At 35.5% G+C, this 25,508-nt stretch overlaps 1 protein-coding gene across 2 annotated transcripts in view; it reads left to right on the forward strand.

Moving 5' to 3' along the window:
• GLIPR2 (GLI pathogenesis related 2) overlaps window positions 1–25,508 on the forward strand; it is an 82,291-nt gene that overhangs the window by 28,347 nt on the left and 28,436 nt on the right. Inside the window, exon 1 of one of the 2 annotated variants that reach the window (XM_074201671.1) lies at window positions 5,411–5,536. The exons of the other annotated variant lie outside the window; for it this stretch is intronic. Coding sequence (XP_074057772.1) covers window positions 5,521–5,536 — 16 coding nt within the window. The 5' untranslated portion in view covers window positions 5,411–5,520. Of the gene's footprint in view, window positions 1–5,410; window positions 5,537–25,508 lie in introns of those variants that run through there. 2 annotated transcript variants of the gene reach the window in all.

Raw genomic sequence — 25,508 nt, forward strand, 5'->3', positions numbered from 1 at the left:
TATTAGGGGGTTGTAGGGCAAATTGGGTTGGGTGGCTTTCCTGGGGCCGCACAGCTGGATGATGGTATTTGAGGCCGGATTTGGACCCAGGTGCTCCTGGCTCCAGGGCTGGTGCTCTGTCCGCTGCACCACCTGACCACCACTACTGTTATCATTATTATTATTATTATTATTTTGTTTTATTTTATTTTGTTTTTGCAGGGCAAAAGGGGTTAGGTGGCTTGTCCAGGGCCACACAGCTGGTGATTGTTAGGTGTCTGAGGCCAGATTTGGACCCAGGTGCTCCTGGCTCCAGGGCCGGTGCTCTGTCCGCTGTGCCACCTGGCCGCCCCTACTATTATTGTTGTTGTTGTTGTTATTTTATTTCATTTTATTTTATTTGGGGGAGGTTGTTTGTTTTCGCAGGGCAATGGGGTCGGGGTGGCTTGCTCAGGGTCACACAGCTGGGTGATTGTTGGGTGTCTGGGGCCAGATTTGGGCTCGGGTGCTCCTGGCTCCAGGGCCAATGCTCCATCCACTGCACCACCTGGCTGCCCCTAGTATTATCATTTTTATTATTATTATCATTATTGTTGTTGTTATCATTTTTAATTTTAATTTTTTTCTCTACTTTATTGCTCATGTGGGGGGAGGGGCATTATATTTACTCTTAAGTATATTTACTCTTAAATATTAATATTTTAGTAATGTATAAAAATCATTTGTACAAAATTAAGAATAAATAAATTCAATTCAGTCAGTAGCTAGTTCCTACTTTCTCTGGGCAAAGCACTGTGCTAGATATCAATACAAAAACAAAAATTGAAAAATCACTGTCCTACAAAGAGGCATTAGATCTGACTTTTGTGAAGAATATGCAGCTATCTATGTAGATAAATAATCTAATTGGATGCTGTGCTGAGCCAGTTGGCCATTTATTACATTAAATCTTTCCAGTCAGGCTGATTAATGAAGGGATATTTCTCTTTGCTACTTTTCAATCTAAATCTAGATGTCTCACTTTCAGTAATTTATCAGATATTTTCCCAAAATAAATTAAAACAAATAGTATTTTAAATATTATAGCAGATATAATAAATTATAGTTTTAAAAAAGTTGTAGATTATCAGATATTACAAAAATTGTACAACTGTAGCAGCAATATACTTTATTAACAAATTATTAATTTCAATGTTTTAGTGGATTTGTAATCTCCCTTCATTTATATATATGTGTAACATGTATTTTATATATATATATGTATATGTATATGCATATATACATATACATAGATAATAAGTAACCCGTTCCATTTTCATCCTTTTGTAAATCCTCCACAGGGGGCCACTCAACATGTGAGTAATCTTCTACCTGTCTTGACATTGTGTGACTACTAGTGAGCATCTTTGTTATTCATTGACTATTGATCACTCTTGCCTTTTCTAATTATACATCTTTTTTAATAATATTCTTTAAACTTCTTTTCCTGTGCAATTCTTCATTAGTTCCATGCTGCAGCCTACTCAAGCCCACCATTTCTATTGATCTCTGAGTAATTCAAAGCTATAAAGCATCCATAGAAGAATACTAATATTAAGTAGATCGAGCTTTGCTTCAGGAAGAAGCTTGGGTCAATAAAAAGGACATTGCATTTCCCAAATAAAATTTCACCTACTCTCCTCCTAATATTCATTTCTGAGCCCATTTGCAAGTTTTATGTGCGGATTGACCAGATTGATGGGCTATTCCTCCAGCTACATGTCTGTCTGGACAATAGGTATTTTTTCAGTCTTGTTTTTCCAGTGTGAAAAGTTGGCCATTTTTTTTTGAGTGATTATGGATCTCAGGTATTTAAGGTATTCTTCACTGTTCCAGGAGCTGTTAGCACAATATTATTTAGAAAAATATAGAACATCTGGAAAATGTAATCATCCAGTGGAAATCTCTCTTCAGTTTAAATCTTGTGCTGAACATCCTTTCTAACAGTGGCAAACATCTTTGGCAAGCATGCATCTTAATTATCATCTACTTGTTGTAGGCTTCACTTAACATTAATAATCAAGGGGCTATTATAGATCTAAGTTATGTCTTATTACACTTTTCATAGACTCTTGTTTGAACATATTTTGCTATAGGCTTTCAGGCTTTTTTTTTATCTTTTTGTCATCCTAAATCAATTCAATTCAATGGTTGTTTATTCAGTTGCCTGTATGTACAAAATTCAGCACTAAGTACTGCAGACACTAAGATATCAATGAAAAACAGTTCCTGCTCTCAGAGCTTATTATTCCTGTCCTTTCATAATGAACAGAAAATAAGCACAGTGGGATCTTTACATTGATATGATTGTAATAGTCAGAGCAGGTCTGGACTCAGGAAGATACATTTTCCTGAGTTCCTATCTGACCTCAGGCACTTCCTAGCTGCATGACCCTAAGCAAGTCACTGAACTCTGTTTCCCTCACTTTCCTCATCTGTAAAAGGAACTGGAGAAGGAAATGACAGACCACATTGCCAAGAAATCCCCAAATGGGGTCAAGAAGAGTCAGACATGATTAAAAAGAACTGAACAATAAGTTCCCAGAGCATTGTACTCGGTTCTGGAATACAAAGTTAGTTGCATTGACATAAAATAAGATATAATAAGTATCTATAATGATCTCGATCTCACAGTGATCTCTTTCTTGGTTTCCCTCTTCAGCTCACAGAAATTAAGGACTCTCAACTCTAAATATTCAATCCTAATCTCTTTGCTGAATTCTGGCTATATATCACCATTTTGAATTAACATGTTTCTCTATACTCACTATCTTTCATTTCCTTCTAATAGGACCACCAGTCTCCTCAAGTTTGGTGCTATCAGTGCCTCATTGTTTCTTCCAGGCAGGTGCAAGATCTTATTATTCCTGCGTCCACAGTACCTTTCCTTTTCCTCCATCACACATCTCCCATTCTAGTTCAGGTCCTTATCACTTCTGGCCTATTGTAGTGGGCTCCAAATGGTTTTTCTCCCCCATCTGATTTCACTTCAATTCCTTACCTACAAGGAATCCTGACCTAAAGTGCAAGTCTGAACTTGTCAACTCCAGTGGTTCTCTGTTATTTGTAGGATAAAATATAAACAATGCTGTTTGTTATCTAAAGCCCTTCACCAACTGACCCATACTACTACCTTTTCCAGTTTTATTACACATCATTAGTCCCCTCTGCACATACTGTAATCCAGTCTTTTCTCTCATCTGTGTACTTTAGTTCCCTTCTTTTTGCCTTGATACTTTTTTTCCTCCATGATTAGAATTCATGCATTTCCTCTCCCAGGACAGAGGACCTTCCTGCCTATCAGAATCCCTCTCCCTTCAAGAAAGAGCCCAAATGCCACCTCTTGCACAGAACCTTTTCTAATGATCCTTCTAGTGCCTTCTTCTCTTTTCCTAATTATCCTATTCATCAATATTTTGCATGTATGTGTATATGTATAAAATAAGTAGCATTTATTTAGTGCTTTAAGGTTTGCAAAGGACTTTACAAATACTGATTTTTTTCCTCACAACCACTCTGTTAAATCAATGCTGTTATTATCCACATTTTACAGATTATGAAACCAAAGCAATGGATTAAACAATTTGCCCAGTGTCACACAGGCAAGTAAGTCTCAGAGATCAGATTGGAACTCATATCTCTCTGTCCTTCAGGCCTAATACATTATCTATTGTGCCACCTAGCTAGTAGTGTTTTCAGCACTGGATTCTAAACATTTAGAAGACCAAGACTAATGTAATTTTTTCTAACCCATGATAATTTCTTGTTGCCTTTTGACCCATAAAATCAACTCTACCAATTCCTTTTATTTACCTCTCAAGGGAGGGTCTATGAACCAGCCTTCCATTTAACTGCTATTTCCTTGTATCTTATGATTTTGTTTATCTTAACATTGTTAATATTGATAAAAAAGTTTCTCCAATAGAATATCTACTATCACTAGGTCATAGTGAGTGGAATAAAGTCTGAGATTTCTTCAGTAGAATATTATAGATTGGAGAATAATTAACTATGTGCCCCTCCTCCCTTGACAAAGCAACTTCTGGGATATTGGTGAAGATTTTAGTGACCCCACATTAAATGTTGAAGTCTGGATGACCTTTCAATTCCTGGGACTGAAGAGATAATCTGGTTTTGGTTTGAATTATATGTTCTTTTGCTTGGATTATAGAGTGTAAAACCACATTCCTCATTAATGAGAGTGAGTGGGGGGGGTGGATTGAGTTAAGATAAATGTGATTCTTGGGTCTTTTGCATTTGCCTCAATCTCTGTAATTGATTGGGGCCCATTCCTTGAAAAACAAAGCATTCTCTTCATACCTTGAGAGATCTCCGAAATTTATTTAAGTGGCAATTATACCTCATAATAGAAACAGAAAACTGATAATTAATGCCCCAAAACATTTTGTCACTTGTATATCAGAAGGACTGAAAGTGAAGTATTGGGGCGGCCAGGTGACGTAGTGGATAAAGCACCGGCCTTGGAGTCAGGAGTACCTGGAAATACCTAGCTGTGTGGCCTTGGGCAAGCCACTTAACCCTATTTGCTTTGCAAAAACCTTAAAAAAAAAGTGAAGTATCCTCTCTCTTTTGTAACTTAAAATATGTAGACACTGCTGCAGATTAACCAAAACCTCCCTAAATATTTTTCTCTTTTTTGAGTATTTTGAAATATTCTATATATTGAAACAACACAATATATACATCTTTTCCCCAGAAAAACTTGAAAGAAGGAATATTTAAATAATCCTAGAAGAGAACAGTATTATAAATATAATATATACAATTCTAGGCTTTTTTAAAAGTATTTTGAAATGCTGTACATATTAAAACAAAATATACATTTTTACTCCAGAAAAAACTTGAAGGAACATTCAAATAATCCTAACAGAGAAAAGTACTATAAATATATAAGACTCTAGACTTTTTAAAAAGTGTTTTGAAATGTTTTACATAGTGAAACATAATATATACATCTTTACTCCAGAAAAGCTCAAAAGAAGGAACATTCAAATAATCCTAATAGAGAAAAATATATCTATAAAACTCAAGGCTGAGCTGCATTTCTGGTTTGACTTTTTAAAAATTTTTCCTTTGATCCCTTCCCTCCTTCATTTGTCACTTTTTGCATCAAAAGTTCATTTTCAGTGCTAATGTTAATACATTTTAAAAATAAAAGTATTTTTGTTTTTAGCTCACTTATAAATGTCTGCATCAAGTAAATTGGTCAGAATATGATTCCATATGGTGTTTTCTGAATTTCTTTCTTGCTCTGGAGGATAAGCAACTTTGCCCTACAACTGGTATCTTGTTAAGAAAAAGTTTCTTTATTCCTTATAAGGAATGAGCAGACTATTGGGCAATGGCTATGGGTGGTTACATTTTCATAGTGCTGTAAGCTGACTGGAACATCCCTCCAGGCAGTTTTTCTCTCAGCCTTTGTTACAAGCCTTGAAACAATAAAATTTTTGAGAAACAAGATTAAACTACCAACTGGGAAAAATGGGAGGTTCAAACGGTAAGTGAACATTATTTGAATGAAGCATCATAATAATGCAGTTCCAAGCTGGAGTTTATTTAAAGTAGCTTGGGTTCTAAAATACTTATACCTTCTTGAAACTGAGTTAAAATGACTCAGCCCAATCTGCTGCCTTTGGTTTTTCAAGCTGCAGTGGTGCAGTTATTACAGTAACGAGTCGTATGTTTTTTAAGTAATGTTGGAAATAAGTTTTTCTTAGTATATGCAGTTGTAATCTGCATGCAAATGTGACCAAGGCTCCAAAGGCAAAGATCATGTGTTCTCTTACAGAATCTTCTTTCACTGTTATGTTGTGCCTTTGTGTCCTGTCCAAGAGATGAAATACAAGAGAAAATGCATTAATTAGCATAAAATGTTTGAGAGCAGTGCTGGATGAAATGAACATACAACGTTTATATGATTAGATGTTTTTGTTAATCATGTAACACTGCGGAAGCCATTTATATTTTGCTGTGGATTCCAGGAGAAAAGACCCAAGCCACATCGTCTGGCTTCTGCCTTCTGCCTTCTGCCGTTATGGAAGGGAGGGACTCGCCCTTCTTTGTAAAACAAATTTGCATCAGCAAAGCGGCAAGATTTCTTTTAGAGAAATTGAATTCCCTTTCTGAACTTGCTTAGAACAGTTTCTATTTTCTAGTGAAAAATTTGAAGAGTTAAGGAAGAAAAAAATGTTAAGTGAACATAAAACAGAAAGACCATAAAGTGTTACATCCCCAATCTGCAGCTTAGTATTCTCTCTTCTAACACTGGCAACAAGTTGTGATGTCAGTCACATGAGCAGGATTCCCTTACTGGATCTGTGCTCTGTATCCCCAGGACCTACATGGGTCAGCACCACTGCTGTTGCTTCTTGTTGTCTTTGTTTCCCAGAATACTGAGAGGCAAGGGGACTTCCACACAGTTAAGAGGCAGCTTCTGAACCCAGGGCTTCCAAACTGGATTCAACTATTTCATGCTATCTCATCCACTATCGTATGTGAATTTTTAAAAAATTTTTAAAAAGTAAATTTTATAGCTGCTTTTTTTATATCATCATTTCCAAATAGCCATACCTTTCTCCCAACAACAACAAAAAAATTTAAAACAACTGATCCATATCTAACAGTGTATGCAGTATTCTGCCCAAATAATCCTGGACTGCCAGAGGACAAAGGAAGGTTTAGTTTTTTTCACTTACTCAAGTTTCACTAAATCTAGCTAAATCAATTTAGAACTTCAGTGAGCTTTTCAGTATATCAATACCTGTGAATACCACAGGTTTCAAAAAGTGCCTTCTATTTCTAGTATTCTGAGATTTAGGTGAACTAATTCATGCTGACTCTTGATGACTTTATAAACTTTACTCTCAGCCCTCATCTTTGCAAGTCCCAAGTACCATGGGATTCTGAGTGGAAGACATTTACTGCAATGATGATTGTTTACTGTAGCAGTAAATAGACCCCAAAAACATAAATTCAATATTTTTAAATGACACAGAAAATATTGAAAGGGACTCAAAATGAGTGATTTTGTTGCTACCTTATTAAATTTATATATTTGTATATGTATATTTACAAATATATGTCTTTAAAACAAACTATACATAATGGAAGTTCATTGTTTCTTGGACAGTCTTTTATTCTTTGTATATTGTAATATTTGTGTTTATTGAGAATTGTTAAGTTCACAGTTTAAATTGTTTTTTTCAAACGTCATTAAACTTGTCATCAAGATGCCTGGATTCAGATTTTGCATTTGACACTGTAATCTTGGAAAAAGCATCTGATTCTTTTCAAGCCTCAGTTTTTATATCTGTTAAATGCTGATAATATTTGCCCTATTTATTTCCCAGGATTATTATGAGAAAATTGCATTGGAAATTCTAAATGCTCACTGTAAATGTATGGCAGTGAAGTCTATTCAAAACATTTCATTTATTTCCCCCCGATTTTCTTCAACTCCTTTATATCTATCTTGAGCTGCAGCCATGACAACTATACTTATTCCATGTTTTTTCTTCTGTTTCCAGAACCTTCTTGCAAATATCCAGAATTTTGTTGGCTTTTTTGGCCCAGAAATACATTTGACTTTTGTCCTCAAGAATTAGATTTTTTCCCCAGCACCCACAGTGGAGCACATCTGCCAAACAGTTTTCCTAGATCTTCCTTATGTAGAGCTCAGGCATATAGCATTTAGCTATCAGGAAGAGATAATGCCATCTACAAAATTGGGGATGTAGTAAAAACAGAACAGTAACTTCATATTGATTCAAATCTCTGCTCTTCTACTTAAAAGCTCTCCTAGGTAGGCTACTTTATGGAGTCTGCCTCTAAAATGGTGCTTGCCTATATCACAGAGATATTAAAAGGATCCAAAGGTTAATGTATGATTAAAATGCTTGGTGCTGAAGGTGCTTTATTAACTTGGTTTTTCATCTGGACATCTTAAGAAATCCCAGGATTGGGAAAAACTTTCCACTGATCCAGATCTCTAATATCAATTCTAGTCATCTAGAGTTAAGGCACTGGGAGGTTAAATGATTTGTCTCAGACACAAAAAAGCAGAACTTTCTGAAGCCAAGCTTTCTCCACAGTATGCACTGCCTCCAACATTATTATCACTACTAATAACGTATAACAACCATCAGATGTCGCTCAGCTGCTTGAGGAGCTACAAGTAATAATAGAGTAAAAAAAAAAAACAGCTTCACTGAACCCAGAAGTAAAATGGGGATAAGAGCACCCATTTTGCAGGGTTGTGGAAATCAGTGAGGCAACATACATAAATACCATGAGAAACCCTAAAGTAGGATAGAAATACTATTATGATTATGAATGTGAAAGTATTTGCTATCATCTGAATGTCTTCCCTTGGCTCTAAATTCTTTACAATCTGTGAGTGTGGGCTCTATGAGAGATGGAACTATTCTAAACTTCAATAAACTTCCCTTTAGAATGGGAACTCCTTGAGGGCAGGCATAAGGTTTTGTTTTTCCTTTGTACACTCAATTTAAGTATAATATTTGCCATATCTCTCTTGCTCTCTCTCTCTCTCTCTCTCTCTCTCTCTCATTTTCTTAACATGAGACCATCCTGATCTTAGTGAATAATTTAAGAAAATATGTTGATGATGTCTCATTTCTAATATTTAATATTTTTGATGCAAGATTCATTAGTGAGATTGGTCTATCGTTTTCTTTGTCTACTTAAACTCTCTATGGTTTGGCATTCAAAATCATATTTTTCTGGGGGGTGGCTAGGTGGCACAGTAGATAAAGCAGCGGCCCTGGAATCAGGAGTACCTGAGTTCAAATCCAGCCTCAGACACTTAATAATTACTTAGCTGTGTGGCCTTGGGCAAGCCACTTAACCCCATTGCCGTGCAAAAACAACAAAAAAAAAAATCATATTTGTTTCATTGAAGGAGTTTATTATGCCTTCATTTTTGAGAAAATTTTTATTTATAAGGTTCAGTGACTTACCGATTCATTAATTTCCAAGATGAATTGCCTTTTGAAAACTACCCAGCTATGCCTTTTTTATTTTTAACAGGAATGCTTAGAAGTTGTAATTCTCTTTAAAAGTTCATTTTATCGGGCGGCTAGGTGGTGTAGTGGATAAAGCACTGGCCTTAGAGTCAGGAGTACCTGGGTTCAAATCCGATCTCAGACACTTAATAATTACCTAGCTGTGTGGCCTTGGGCAAGCCACTTAACCCCATTTGCCTTGCAAAAAAAAAAGTTCATTTTCTCTCCTATAGCATCATAGGTTTAAAGCTGAGAGGGACCTTAGAGGTCATCTAGAATATTGTGCAGATGTAGAAACTGAAGCACTGAGAGGGGCAGTGATTTTTTTTTCCCCATAGTTTCTCTGACAGTATGTAGGATTGTTCTCAGCTTTCTAGGGTGAACCTTTCTTGAACAGAGGAGGCTTTTTAACCTTTGCCTCTTGGCCTGTTTGAGACATGGAAAGACTGCTGGTTCTGGTATCAGAGTCCTTTTGTTGCCACTTGAGTTCAAGTATTGCTGTGATGAATCATGATTCACACCTGGGAATGCAGGTGTGGAAAAAATAGAGCTTTATTAAAAGAAGGTACAACACAAAGGAAAGTGATATGAAAGTTAAGAAGAGTAAGGAAAAGCCAGGTGGATTGCTAATTAATCTTAGCAGGTCAACTGGCAGACTCAGCTGAAGTCTGGAGAGAGAGAGAGAGAGAGAGAGAGAGAGAGAGAAGGTAACCATGAGGCTTGGGTTAACCAGGTCCACATGGTGAAGCAACAGACTCGAAGGGGCAATCTACATGCTGGTCCTTCCTGTCTCAAGGTATTTGGTGTGCAATTTTAACATGCTATTTCCTGCTTGCAGTGTCTAGGCCAAGGTTAAATGAAGAAGGAAATGGAGGATAAGATACAAACAACATGGTCAAGGAGTGACAGGATATAATCAACAGTGTCCAAGGGAGGCAGAATCTCAAGAGTGGGAATCTCCACCCATTTAACAGATTTTGCTTCTGCTATATTCACAATTCATCACTGTCAAAATCCTGCATCTGAGGTCACTTACCCTCAGTACATAGGTTTTATCCCAGTCATAAAATGAAGATGTTGGACAAATAGATCCTGTTTTGAGTGTTTTTTCTTTCTTTTCTCATAGATGCATAGACCTTTGTGATTTTTGACTGGGGTTCTTCAGTATGTAATTTCTCTTCCTGCTTTCCTGCAGGTTTTCTTTGACCATTCTTGGACATGTTTAAATTTAGAGTTTCTCTTGGTTGGATTCTGTCTAGTCTTATTTCCCCTGATTTCCATATTCCTAGACAATTTTATAATTTCTTGAATTTTTGTCTCAACATGTTTTTCTGGGAGCCCAGTAATTTTTAAATACATTTTGTTTTTTCAGGTCAGTTGCTTTTGATCATAGACATTTTACATGTTTTTCAAATTTAGCTGTATTTAGACTTTGTTCGAATATTATTTGTATCATTAGGTTTTTGAATTATCATATTTTTTCAGTTTCATTTTTTCTGTAGAATTTGCCCAGTTTATTTTCTCAGCTGTTTTTGGTACTAAAGATTTTTATAAACTGCTTTAAATGTACTCATCTTGTTTCACTCCTCTTAACAGGCTTTATAACCACTTTCAGAGCTCTTGTGACCAATCCATTCTTTTCTGGTGTACTACTTTTAGCTATTACAAAATCATTTTCTTTTGGTGATTTACCCTTGGAGGGGAAGGGGAAGGATGAGAGGGGAGGACAAATCACTTTTAGGTCCTTTCCTTCCTGTTTAACACACTGCAGCTGTCTCTGACTGTGAAGAGGAAAGACACCTGCTTCTCTTTGCCTTGCTTTTTTCTTTCTCCTCTGCTCTCTGTGTTTGTTTACTGTATGAATGAAGCTTGCAGGATGCCTTTATCAACCTGGGGCCAGCTGTCTCCGGCCCAAGAATCTAGTTACTCCCTAAACATTATATTTCTAGTCCTTTGTCTGAGTGAGGAATGAACATTAAGTCATCCTTGCACATATAGTCCTCACAAGAAATGAGGAATGAGAAGAGAAAAAGGAGCAAAGAGAAGTAGAAGCAGGAGACCTTTCATGTCTAGGATTTCTGTGCTGGCAAACAAGAAATGTTAGTTTAAATAAGAATTATAGTCTAATATGGTTTCATAAGTCCTAGAGCCATTTTTAGAATGGAAGGTATTCTTAGAGTTCATTTATCCAACTTCCTCATTTTACAAACTAAGGTGCACAGAGGTGAGTGAATTGCCTAAGATCATTCAGTTATTAATAATGATAATAGTTATTTACTTAATGTTAACATCTGCAAAATATTTTCCATATGTTATCTTATCTGAGCTTCCTCTTGGTTGTAAGACATAACCAGATGTGTTATCACTGTTTTACAAATGAGGAACCTGAAAGTATAAGAGGTGAAGTAATTTCCTGTGGTCATATAGCAAATATCAGAGGAGAGATTCAGAGCATTCTGAATATATAATATATATTCTTAATTATTGAATATATAATATAATATATAATCCCTAGTTACCTTAATAAACCTTTGGATAGGTGGGAGGCATAATTAAGAGAATACATTTATCACTAGGATTCCTTTGACCACTCCCTTGTAACCCTTAGGGATTGTTGCGTTTTAAAATTTAAAAATCTTCCTAAAAATTCCAGGAAGAATTTATGTACCTGAATAGCACAGAAATGGGGCAGAGATAAGCAAAAGAAGACAAGTTGTACATGAGAGTCATTGTTTCACATATAATCCACTTGATTTTTTTTAATATGGAAATTTTCATGTTTGTTCACATTAAGTTTGGGGGGGGGAGAAAACTCGAGAGGACAAAAAATAATATATGTTTAGAGAACTATCCATCATGGGAAATCCTTGTATAGAAACTACACCGTCATTTTCCCCTGTTAGTACCAGTTAACAAACAATACTATCCATCTGTGACTTAATAGATAAAATCCCAGATAGTTACCTGAGGCAACCAAACCTCTACTTAAGTGTCAGAGGTAGGCTTTGAATCAGGTCTTTCTGACTACAAACTCATCTATGATCTTAAAGATAGTTTTAACTAACAATTGAAATTTCATATTGCATAGTAGTTTTATGGCTTTTTAATATTTAAAGCAGAAAATATTGTTTTCTGTATTAACTTGATGTTTGACTATATGCCAGTATGATTCACATTCAGTAGGGTGGGGAGAGAGGGCCATATTAGAGGCAGACAGAGGAATCTCTCTGAAGCATTAGTATCTGATTTATGATGGAAAAGGAGACTTTTTTCCTTTTAACTTTCAGTTATAAATTCTCTCCCTCTCCCATCCAATGAAAAGGCAAAGAAATATGATATCCATTTTACATATGAAGTCATGTAAAACATTTCCACATTAGCATGTTTTGAAAAAAAAGCAAGAAAAATAAAGATTAAAAAAATAAGTTTCAGTCCTCACTCTGTCAGTTTTTCTAATGAGTCCTTTGAAATTGTCACGAATCGTTGTATTGATCAAAATTGCTAAGTCTTTCACAACTGATTTATTGAGTACATTATTCTCCTGGTTTTGCTTACTTCACTTTGCATCAGTTCACATAAGTCTTCACAGGTTTTTCCTGAAACCATCCTCTTTGTTATTTCATAATAGTATTCTATCACAACCATATACCTTAATTTGTCCAACCATTTCCTAATTGATGAGCATCCCCCTCAGTTTCCAGTTCTTTGTCACCACAAAAAAGAACTATAATTTTATATATATATATATATATATATACACACACACACACACACACACACATATATAGTCCCTTTCTTTGATCTCCTTGGGATATAGACCCCCCCCCATAGCAGTATTGCTAGATCAGAGGGTATTCAGTTCTATAACCTTTTGGATATAGTTTCAAATTGTTCTCCAGAATGATTTAGAGTAGTTAGCAATTTCATCAACACTGTATTAGTGTACCAAATTTTCCACATGCTCTCTGGCATTGAGAATTTTTTTCTGCTTGGTTAACCCATTTGATGGATATGAGATGTGGTACCTCAGAGTTGTTTTAATTTATATTTTTTAAAATTAGTGACTTAGAGCATTTTTGTATGACTCTTTGATAACAACTTTGTTTTCTTAAAATTGTCTGAAACAGGAGAAAATCAAAGTTTTGGAGCATACTGAGAGGGATATAGGAGACGGAAGATAAAAATGTTGCCATGGGTTGGTGTTGCCAATTGAAGACTGAGAGGCCTTTGAATGATCAAAGAATTCACACACAATCCTGGGATTTAAAACTACTCAGGATTTATTATACAGACCTACAAAGTGTACAGAGTAAAATCTTTTCTCCTAGATAAGCAGCAAGCACTCAGGCTAGGCGAGGTTTGAGAGAGAAAGGGCTGGGTTAGTCCAGCCACATGGCATAGGGGCCCATGGTTCTCCAGCAGGCTTAGGCCAGGAGCAGGTAACCTAAGAAAGAAAAAGATAACCATCTTTGCAAGGTGAAGGTAGGATGAAGAGAGAAAAAGGGTGGTGCTTCTCTGGACAATTTAAATGCACTTCTGTAGTGGGTTAGATAAGGGTGTCCCTTGGGGAGTGCTCTAACACCTGGCTCCAGGTATTCTCCAGTAGGCAAGCTATGTACTGGTCCAAGGGCCAAGGTCAGGTAGACTGGAAACTGGAGGAAGGGGAACAAGCCAAGGTTGCTCCCATTTTGATGAATCATATTTTAACAATGGAGTCACTTTGAACAACAGAGTTTCCCAGATAGGCACAGACAATATTTTTCCCTCCACAAAATTTGTCGAATCTCCTGCATCCCTAAAAAGATAACTTGGACAAGTATACACTCATTAAAATGCATACTTTTAGGCAGACATACAGAGAATATGTTGAGGTTTCCTTCAAGTCTCACTTTCTTCATGAAATCCTTACTAATTCGCTTTAATGCTAGGGCCTTCTGTTATCCCATTTTATCCTTTAAAGTTCTTTTTTGTATATAATTATTTGAATGTTGTCTCCTCCATTAGATTGTAATCTCCTTGAGAGCAGGGATTGTTTTCCTTAATTTCCCTATTGCTTAGGATAGTGTCTGGTACATAGTAGACCTTTTATAAATGCTAACTTGACTGAATGTCCCCAAAGGAAAATTGTGTGGATTTATGTCCAATCAAGTTGTAACTGCAATAAGAGATACTAATAGCCCCCTTTGGAATAGATAATTTTAAATTGAGACTTGATGTGTCCCCTTTTGAACAGTTTTTGATTTTGATCATTTTTTTTTGGTGTCTTTTTTTTTGCAAGGCAGTGGGTTTAAGTGACTTACCCAAAGCCATACAGCTAGGTGGTAATTAAGTGTCTGGGGTTGAATTTGAACTCAGGTCCTCCTGCCTCCAGGGTCGGGTGTTCTATTTACTGTGCCACCTAGCTGCCCCTTTGCTCATATTTTTAATCTGCATGGGGGGGGGTAGAGTCTTTTTTGACTTGACAAGCAATTTTTAAAATATAATTGAAAACAATCTCATGTTGGAATATATCAAAGAGAAATAAGTCATACAAAAAGTATTCTTGAAGAAAAATGACATTTGCTTTAAGTTGTTTTTTTTTGTTTTGTTGGTTTTGGTTTGCTATATTTCTTACTATTTGAGTTGATAGAAGTTACAGCCCTATGCTTTTTTTTTTAATTATGAATTTAAACTTTAAAAAAGAGCCATTTCTATATGTGGCATGTGGGTATATACAAAGTGTTCCCATTTCACATAGCTTATTTTTTAAAAGCATTTTTAAATTATCTGTTACTTTCAATTGAAAAAAACCAAAAACTGGAGGCAGTTAGGTGGCACAGTGGATAGAGCACTGGCCCTGGAGTTCAAATTCGGCCTCAGACACTTAATAATTACCTAGCAGTGTGACCTTAGGCAAGTCACTTTAACCCCATTGCCTTGCAAAAAAAAAATAAAGTCATCAATATCTAGCTATATAATATGGCAAAACAAATAACCACATTAACCATGCCCTAAAGTAATATGTCTTTTCCTACATTTTAAGTTCTTCACTGGTTAGAGGATAAAAGATATGCTTCATCTTTGTTCATTTGGATTCATAGTTTATCATTATAGTGATTGGTGTTATTAAAACTTTTAAAGTTTTTTTGTATGTGATATCAGCTTTTATATAAATTGTTTCTCCTAGTTCTGCTCACTATATTCATTAGTTCATAGAGGTCTTAGAAAATAGCCCTAAGATTAATACTAACCATTTTGTATAGAAATAAATTTTTATTGTAAAAATTTTGTTCATGAACATATGACTTTAATCCCATTCTCTCTTGTAATCTCATTTTTTTTTCCAAAACTAGTTTCTCCACCTACCCCTTTAGCAACTGGTCCTTGAATTATCTCATTTCTTCTCTAACATCTCAATTTCTGCATTACTATTTGGCTTTTTTCTTTCTTCTTACAAATACACATGCCTAGCCACATCAAAGCAAAATAAAAATCACCCAGACCTTCACTTTGATTCTGTTGCTGATAATAATTGCTTTCATTGCTAAACTTCTTGAATACAAAACAATCACTCCCTCTACTTAACACTCATTTTTTTCCCTTAAGATCTTGAAATACTTTCATTCTTTTTATTCCACTGGATCTAATTACTAAATCCTTTATGGGCTTTCAATTTTCCACCACTGGATTTTTTTTTCTTGTTTCTAACAAGAAGTAAAGTTGGTCTGGAATTAAAGTTGGATCATAGTCAATGCAGAATCACAGGATCTTGGTAGTTGAAAGCTTCAGACTTTATCTCATCCAACCTCTACCTGAAAAAGAGTGAGCTCTACAATATTACTAACAAGTAATCATATAGGATCTCTTTTGGTGTACAGAAATTCACTCCCTACATTTGGAAGTCCATTATACTCTAGACAGCTCTAATTGTTGGCAAGTTTTTCCTTAATAAATCTGCCTATGCATGTTTTGAAACATGCAATTGAATTCAAAATAACACTTATTAAACAGATACATAATGCTACTTCTGGCCCCTCTTTTTTTTGGGGGGGGGGATTTGATATTATCACCCTTTCCTCTAAACTATTTCCTCTCTTGACCTCCATGGAAGCTACTTGTGACTATTTCTTTTCTTATTTCCTTTGTTCATTCCACTGTTTATTTTGCTGACTTCTTTCTTCTATCTGAAAGTATGGTCTTTCCCCACATTCATGCCTGGATGCAGAATTTTTTTCCTTTTATAATTATTTCCCTCTGTAGCTGTTTGAGTTCGATTATCTGCCTGTGACGAATCATAATTCAGACCTGGGAATGCAGGAATGGAATAGGATTTATTAAAAGTAGTTATAACCCAAAAGAAAGTGATAGGTAAAGAGAGACAGATAAAAATAGTCCAGCAGAGATGACTGGCCCTGAGTGAAGGTCCAACTCAGATTTTTATGGTCTTGCCCCTTATCCACTGAGCAAAAGGTGAATTCCCTTCCCCCTTATCAGACTGGAATTGGGTAGAGGGTTGAAGACCAAGGAAATGAAATAATGGTAATAGAGTTACATCTCGAGTGGGGAAGGGGCGGCTAGGTGGCACAGTGGATAGAGCACTGACCCTGGAGCCAGGAGGACCTGAGTTCAAATCCAATCTCAGACACTTAATAATTGCCTAGCTGTGTGGCCTTGGGCAAGCCACTTAATCCCATTTTCCTTTCAAAAACCTAAAAAAAAAAAAGAGTAGGGGACCTCCACCTATTTAACAAGATTTAACAGCCTTTAAGATTACAGATTTTATTTCCACTACATTCATAATTCTCTACATCTTTTCCTTGCATCATTTTCCCCCCTCAAAATTATTCAGGACCCAGATTCTTCTGAGCCTTTCAGAGTCCATTTTGAGATGAATGCAATGCAGTGAGACCTTCATTGAGGCAGGGTCCAGAGAAAGATTGGCTGGAAAATTGATTGGCATCCTGCAGAGGTTGGTCTTATAGCTAGAGAAACAAAACTCAAGGCAAAAAAATTGAGCAAGCAAAACCCAGAAATATTATAACAGAGAAGGCTATTTGACAGAGGCCCAATAATTAGGAAAAAATAGCAGGTCTATAAAAGTCAAGAATTATACTTTATGATCCTAAGCCAGTATCAAAATATCTTTTATAAGATCATGGGTTCCAATATAACAGATTAATTAATGAAAGCTATATTAAGGTGGAAACAAAAACTAAAATAGTATAAACAAATGTATTGAATAAGATTTTTAAAACTGCACATGTCCAAAAGGTAATTTGCAACAAAATTTTCTATTTTGCTTGGTTCATGTTTAGAATGAATAGAAATTCTAGTTGAAGAATGGATCTCTCTTTTAAAGTAGTTAAAAAATAGACCAATAGGCATTATTCTAATATAAGCAGCCATACTGATATTTTGTCACATGCTATGTTAAAAGGCCAAGGCAAAATACTTGCCAATTATTTAAAATTTAGAAGGTAGGGTTCCAGTGGCTCACTCTCAGACTTAATTATGATGCTTCTAGAATGATCATGGTAATTTGCTATTACAGAGAGGGACATGAGGACATGTTCCCTTATGAATTAGATTTCCTTTACTGGCAGAAGTCATGGAGACAATCCTTTTAATGTGCCAGGCTCCAGGTCTGCCAGGTGAGGGATTCCTACCTTAGTTGAGGCTAGGACCATTCTTTCAAAGGCCACTCACTCCATTTGCAATATTTAACATCAAACCTCGTAGGGCTAATGGCTTCATTGACACATTGTCTCTATTTTAATATATCAGATGTCAGACAGATTAAATATCAATACATTATAATATAGGAATTACCTGTAACCAGAGCTTCAGGTGACTTGGAAAGGAAAGGAAAATCAAGAGTGTGCCAGGTTGTAATTGGGTATAAGAGATCCAGGGAAATAATTATAATTAAATTTTTGCTCATATACCTAAGGATAGTGCTGTAAATGAAATGCAATAAACAGATTTTGAGATGTAAAAAATACAATAACCCTAATTCATATTTAGAATTTTTTTAATAAAATCAACTTTTACAATGAACCCATTTAGTCATTGTGTTTAAAATAACAAAACCTCTCCTTTTGACTAGGAGGTTGCCCATCATCTCCATACTTCTCACATAACAATTAGCTAGGGATTGCCACAGAGAAATCTCAAATTATCATTATTTTATCTTCCTCATGTTACTTAGGTACTTTTCCCTCAAAGCAAATAACCATAGTTTAGTCCTAGTTTACATATATAGCTAAGAACTTCTGTACATAAACTTTTAACTACTAGCTATCTTTAAAATACAAATTATTTCTTTCAGCATTCTTTAAAGCCATTAGAACATCTTAGGTGACTTTAAATTTCTAATATGTGTTATTGATTCCAATGCAATAAAGACAACAGTAAAAACCAGGCATTCAAGTCAATTAACAACATGTTATTAAATTTTACAAAATAATATTTCCATCATTATATTATGCATGAATCCACAGATTTATCCCAGAAGGAGTCATAATTTGTGATATTTCCCTTACCACTCCTTCAAAGAAATCACATGTTAATTCCAGGCTTTAACATTACAGTATTCAAATAGATTATTTGTTCACAAGAGATAACCAAATATTGTAAATATAATTTCTTTGACGTTACAAAAGAATATCACATAACTGATAATTACATTTTATTCGTCAATAAGTTATTTTATAGAGGAACCACACAATTGCTGTGTTCAGTTAAAGCAGAGTCCCCCACCCCCACATCAGTTGTCTGCAGGTACCATGAGAAAATCCACATTCTTGACTTCTTTAAAATTAAACATACAATATTAATTTCATTGAACATAAAGATTCTTATTTAAATATCTCAATCCCTGGGGTTGCTAGGTGGCGCAGGGGATAAAGCACCAGCCCTGGAGTCAGGAGTACCTGGTTCAAATCCGGTCTCAGACACTTAATAATTACCTAGCTGTGTGGCATTGGGCAAGCCACTTAACCCCATTTGCCTTGCAAAAAATATATATATATATATCTCAATCCCTGTAGAACAAAAGCAAAATGCTATAAATTCTAGACAGTGTTAATACATTTTCTTATTTTCAAAAACAGATGTTAAGTAGATTTTAATCAAATATATACATATATATATATGTTCCCTTCAATAAACATGTGATAAGAGACAGATTACAAACTTTCTTTCTTTACAAACCATGAGATTATTGACCATGTATTATCAATATCAATTTAACATCAAAATAAATCAGATTATAAAATTTAGTACAATATTTCTTTCCCAAAAGAAGTCAGTAATTCTACATGATTCAATACTCCAAAATTTCTTGACATACAATCCATCCCAATTATATTTTCCTTCTTAACAACACATAAAAATTCTCAGATTTTTTACAGAACTTTCAGATACTTTGACCTCAAAGGTGACTAAATTATTCTCATTTAGCTCTCAGATAGTTAGGGTTTTTTTTTTTTAACACAAGGTGGGGACTTTTTCCTATTAAAGCCCTTCGCGCCCTCTTTTCAAAGCCTCTTGAGGACAGAAAGCCTACATTCACCAGAACCTTAAAAGTCTCAATGAACATAAATTGAATACAGCTGTCAATCAATATTAGGTTATCAAAAATTTAGAACTCACAGCTGAGAACTTTTTTTTTTAGGTTTTTTGCTTAGCAAATGGGATTAAGTGGCTTGCCCAAGGCCACACAGCTAGGTAATTATTAAGTGTCTGAGCTGGATTTGAACTCAGGCACTCCTGACTCCAGGACTGGCTCTATCCACTGTACCACCTAGCCACCCCCTACAGCTGAGAATTTTTCACAAACTTGCAGTTTACACACACTTTCAAATGTACAGATGGCATTAAGATTCTCTAGTAAGGGGAATACTGTAATGTTAAATCATATCCTAATCCCATTATTTAATTACTTAATTTTAAATTAGGCCTTTTTAAAACAATTAAATTCAAAATCCAAATTAAAAGGAGTAACATTTAACTCAAGTAATTGTAACTTTCAGATCTGAAGTACACACACACAGGACTTCAGATATAGACATAAACACAGAGAAAGCTCTTTTGTATAAAGATTTCAAATTTACCAAAGAGAGATTTTTGGACACCCAAAGAGGGCCTGCACCAAAATCTCAAAATATGGAAACATTTTCCCACCTCTCCTTGTTAATGGAGAGATGTGGAAACATCTGATTGATGTTAAATATACACATATAACACACATTTATTTATATTATGTTTTTTAATGTGCCGATTGCTTAAGATCAGTTAAAATAATTTTTAGAATCAATTAGAATTTCATGAGGAACCACTTAATGTATATATAAATATATTCATATTGTGTGGGACAAATGCCACTTAAATAAATTTCGGGGTTCTCTCAAGGTATGATGAGAAGGCTATTCGAAAAACGGGCAGGCCACAATCAGAGAGATTGAGGCAAAAGAAAAAGGCCAAAGAATCACATTTATTCCCCCCCACCACTGACCCACATCTTTAATGAAGAATGTGGTTTTTACAATCTAGACCTGCAAACTCATCTAGGGAAAAGAGCATAAAATTCAAACCGAAACCAGATTATCTCTTTAGTCCCAGGAATTGAATGATTCTCCTGACATCAATAGATAAGGTGAGGTCAGTTGAATCTTCAACAATATCCCAGAAGTTTGCTTTGTCAAGGGAAGAGGGGCACATAGTTAACTAAATTCAATCTATAATATTTTACTGAAGAAATCTTAAAACTTTATCCCACTCAATATTTATGATATATATTTATATGATGTACATTCACATTTATATGATGTATATTCATTAAGATTTTGAAATAGCCAATCTAAATGAAGTTGAATGCATTCTTAAATTACTTTATAAAGTTCAAATCTGTTGCTCCATTACAGAGATATTAGTTATTAGCACAGGCTTAATTAAAAGATGAAATCTGAATTTCCTAGTCCCAGAAAAAGTTATCTTCTCTTCCTTTTGTTTTTCCTTTAACTAACTGACCACTAGACTTGTCAATCAATCTGCCTGCTTCCTCTTCCCCCTCCCAAGGGTGGGACTTTCCAAGCCCAGCTAATGCCTTTAGCGGATGGGGTTTAGAATTGGTAACCACATGATTTGCCCAACCTCCCTCCTCCCCAAACCAGTAAGAAGGTATGGGGCCCCCTATTTTAAACAATGAGGCTAAAACAAGTTGGGGGGATATTACCCTTCCTGCAGTGAAGCATGCATTCCAGCTAGGATATAGGTATGAGTTTCTAAGTTCTAAAAAGGAAGATTTTTTTTTTTTCCTTCTCCCTCCCCCTGTGGAGGGTAGGGGCCACAGAGAATGAGAGAGAGCTTTTGAAAGAGAAAGAAAGTAACAACCAAAGATCATTTCCAGGACCTCAGATGTTTTGCTAATAGCTAGTTTTTGTCAAATCTAATTTCTTCCCAGGAGATAGCACACGACTGGGGAGTGGGGTGGGGTAAGAAGTCTTCCTTATCAAGTTTTCTCCATGTTTTAATTCTCCTAAACTTCTAGATAGACAAACAACATGTCAATTGGACCTACACCAAACACCCTTCCTTAACAACCCACTACTCCACAGTGGGAGTCGAAACTCAACATTTCAGGACTGCCTTCACCAGTCACAGGGCAGGCCCATAAAAGGGCGAACCATAATACTAAAGGAGATAAGGGTGTGGGTCATATCTGGCACCAGGCCTCTGCTAATCTCTCAACATTTCAACCTGCCTTCCCTGTCCCAGGGGAGAAGGCAGGGAACTCAGGAAAGAGGGCTAGAGTTCCAGTAATTTTCCTACTTTCTAGAAATCTTGGATTTAAAAAAAAAGGCTATGCTTCTCACCTTTGGAGCTCAATCCAGTTTCCCAGGTCTGGGCAGAGAGTCCCTTCATGGCTTGCCAAAAATGTAGCCATTTGAGTTTGATTATCTGCCTGTGATGAATCATGATTCAGACCCAGGAATGCAGTTGAAGAAAAATTAGGAATTAAAAGAAGTTATAACCCCCAAAAAAGTGATAGGTAAAAGAGAGTCAGAGATAAAAGAACAATTACAACCCAAAAGAAAGTGATAGGTAAAGAGAGACAGATAAAAGAACAGTCAAGCAGAGTTGACAGTGCCCCAAAGTCAGAGATGACTGGCCCTGAATGATTTTTATAGTCTTGCCCCTTATCCAGAGGGCAAAAAGTGAATTCCCTTTCCCCCTTATCAGATGGGAATTAGGTAGAGGGTTGTAGACTGAGGAGATCAAGATGCAAATGAAACAATGGTAGTCTATTTACATCTCAAGTGGGGGATCTCCACCCATTTAACAAGATTAAACATCCTTTAAAATTACAAATTTTGTTTCTGCTACATTCATAATTCTCTACATCTTTTCCCTACATCACCCAGAGAATTTAACCTCTCCTGTAGTGATTTTCAGATCTGCATATCTTGTGCTATACTAATTCATGTTTTCATTTGTCTGTTGGGTATTTCTGTTTGGATGCTCTGCTCTATCACTTCAAGTTCAGAATTATCTAACCTGATATTCTTTAAGTTGGAATTAATATTTCTTGAGCAACATATTTCTGATCAGAAGTTAGTTTCTTAATCTTTAACTAAGCATTATAAAATGCTAGTCTGCTATGGAAGGCCTGTCTCCTACAATGTTGACTTCACCTATGTCAATACTATCTGATAATCACAATATTAGTACCTGATCAACAATCTTTAAGATAAGAGACATCCGGGATGAAGGGAGAGGAAATCCTATTGTTATTGTAAACATTTACTCTTCAGCATAAGTGGAATTCTTGTCAATAGGAATTTTCAGTAAATATAACATTTGAGAGAAGAATATTGTAAACCCATTTCATCTATATGAAATCTCATTGGTGGCCGCCTAAAGTTTTATTGCTATTTGTTTAAATTGCATAAAACTTCCCCAAAATGTTGGGTCAGTGTTGGCATATGTAAGGATGTCATCCACCCATGGGTTTTGGTAAGATCCTAGAGAATTAAACTTCATTTATAAAACTAACTTTGTTGTTTCATTTTAGCCAAAGGAAAATTATGGTTAACAGAACAAAATATTCAGATAGATAGAACAAAAGTCATCATCTTATCTCCCAAACACCTCTACCCTTCTCTACTTTCCTCTTTAGTGATACAACTTTCTCATGCTCAAAAACTTACATAGTGTTGACTCTTCCCTTTCCTAATTCCCATATATAATCATTCAACAAGCTCTATCAATAGTTTCTTCACAATATTTTTGGCATTTCTACATTCCCACTACCAGTAATCTTGTCTAGATCTTTCTACTTAGTTTCTGGATTGATAAAATGATAATAGACTTATTAAATTGTCTGTGTGGTCTCCTTGTCTTTAGTTTTCACCCACTGTAATCAGAGTGGTAGTTAGCATGGGGCTATGTCTCAGGGCAACTTTATCCAGAGATCTAATCCCTCTTCATAGTGACCTCCATTCCTGCATCCTCCTTTACATTTTTCTATTGGCAATGTTTCAGAAAGGCACAGCTACCACCCCCAACCCCAGTTCTATACCATTATATCCCTCTTCTGGGACCATCTTTCCCCTAACCACCACCCCCATAGGGATGGGTTTCCCCTTTCCAGAGAGTTCACTATACCCCTAATAATTTTCTGAGACAATACCACCAAGCACTGCCCTACCTCTTCATGGCCTTGGCTCTAATCCACCTTATTAGTTAAATCTTTCTTTAAAAAGTCACTTTTATTATAATACTTTGAAAAATATTAAATGGCATTCTTAGTTTGAAGCTAGACTCTTTAGTATAGGAGATACAAGGACTTCTAAAATGTGTTTTATTTTTTAAAATAAAAATAAATTTTGTCATTTATTAAAGAGATGTTATTTCTCTTTACTCTTCAAGCAAAGGTGTGGATACAAGCAGACTGGCCTCCTTACTTATTCCTATCTCGCTACCTTTTTGTATTACATTTGTGAATTCCCCTACCTCAAATACCTTTATGCCTAACTGAATTCTCCACATCAAGGCCCAGCTCAACTTCTACTTTTGTTAGTCTCAAGTTGGTTAGCCTATAATCGCATTTCTAAACCATTGTACTATTCTATTTAATGGGTATGTTCGTCCCATTCTTTACAGTTAATGTTGTTAAAAGTATTATACACACACACACACACACACACACACACACACACACACTCTTTCCTCCTTTAAACAGTTTAGGTGAGAGTGAGGATCAAGTGCAGACACTAGCTTCATTCCCACTGTCCTCTCCTTATATAAACACAACTTTGTGTACCCCATTTACAAGACATGATCCCTGGTGATAAAGTTCTAAAGGTTTACATATAACTCCCCATATAAGAATGTAAATAGTTTAAACTTACTTAATCTTTCATAATTTCTCATTCATATTTACCTTTTTAATGTTTCTCTTGATTTCTGTGCTTGTCAGTTTTTTACTCAACTCTGATCTTTTCTCTTTGAAAGTCTTCTATATCATTATAGGTCTTTTTTTCTCCCCAGTAGAATTATACTTTTTCTGGGTAGATTGTTCTTGATTGTAAACCTAGATCCTTTACCTTCTGAAATATAATATTTTATGATAATTTATGGTGCTTAATACTAAATCTTATGTGATCCTGATTGTGGATCCCTGGCACTTGATCTCTCTTTATAACTGCTTACAGTATTTTTTTTTTCCTTGACCTGGGAGCTTTGAATTTTGGATTTAATATTACCAGGAGTTTTCATTTTGAGATTTCTTCAGAAGATGACTCAGAGATTCTTTCAGTTTCTATTTTGAACTCTACTTTGACTCTAAGGACAATTTTCTTTTATGAGGTCTTGAAATGTGGTTTTCAGACTGTTTTTGTTCATGACTTTCAGGTAGGCTAATGGATTCTTTTTTTTTTTTTTTTTTTTTTAGGTTTTTGCAAGGCAAATGGGATTAAGTGGCTTGCCCAAGGCCACACAGCCAGGTAATATTAAGTGTCTGAAATCAGATTTGAACCCAGGACCTGAGTCCAAGGCTGGCGCTTTATCCACTATGCCACCTAGCTGCCCCAGGCTAATGGATTCTTAAATTATTTTTTTCTCAAACTGTTTTCTAAGTCATTTTTTCCTATGAGAATATTTTATATTTTCTTCTTTTTTCCAATAGTTTGACTTGTTTTATTATTTCTTGATAACTCATGGAGTCATTATTGGACCAATTCTTACTTTCAAGGAGTTATTTTCTTTAGTAGTTTTTTTGTACTTCCTTTTCAAAATCTTCCTTCCCTAACCCTTTCCTTCCCCCTTCCTTTTTGTCTATACTCTTCTCATTTCGTTTTTAAAACAATTTTTATGTCCTTCTTTTAACTCTTCTGGGAATTCTTCTTGTGTTTGTGACCCAGCTACTTATTTTGGATTTGTTTGGGGTTTTTTAAGTCATCCTCT

Source organism: Macrotis lagotis, chromosome X, assembly GCF_037893015.1.
Source record: "Macrotis lagotis isolate mMagLag1 chromosome X, bilby.v1.9.chrom.fasta, whole genome shotgun sequence".
Lineage (NCBI taxonomy): Eukaryota > Metazoa > Chordata > Mammalia > Peramelemorphia > Peramelidae > Macrotis > Macrotis lagotis.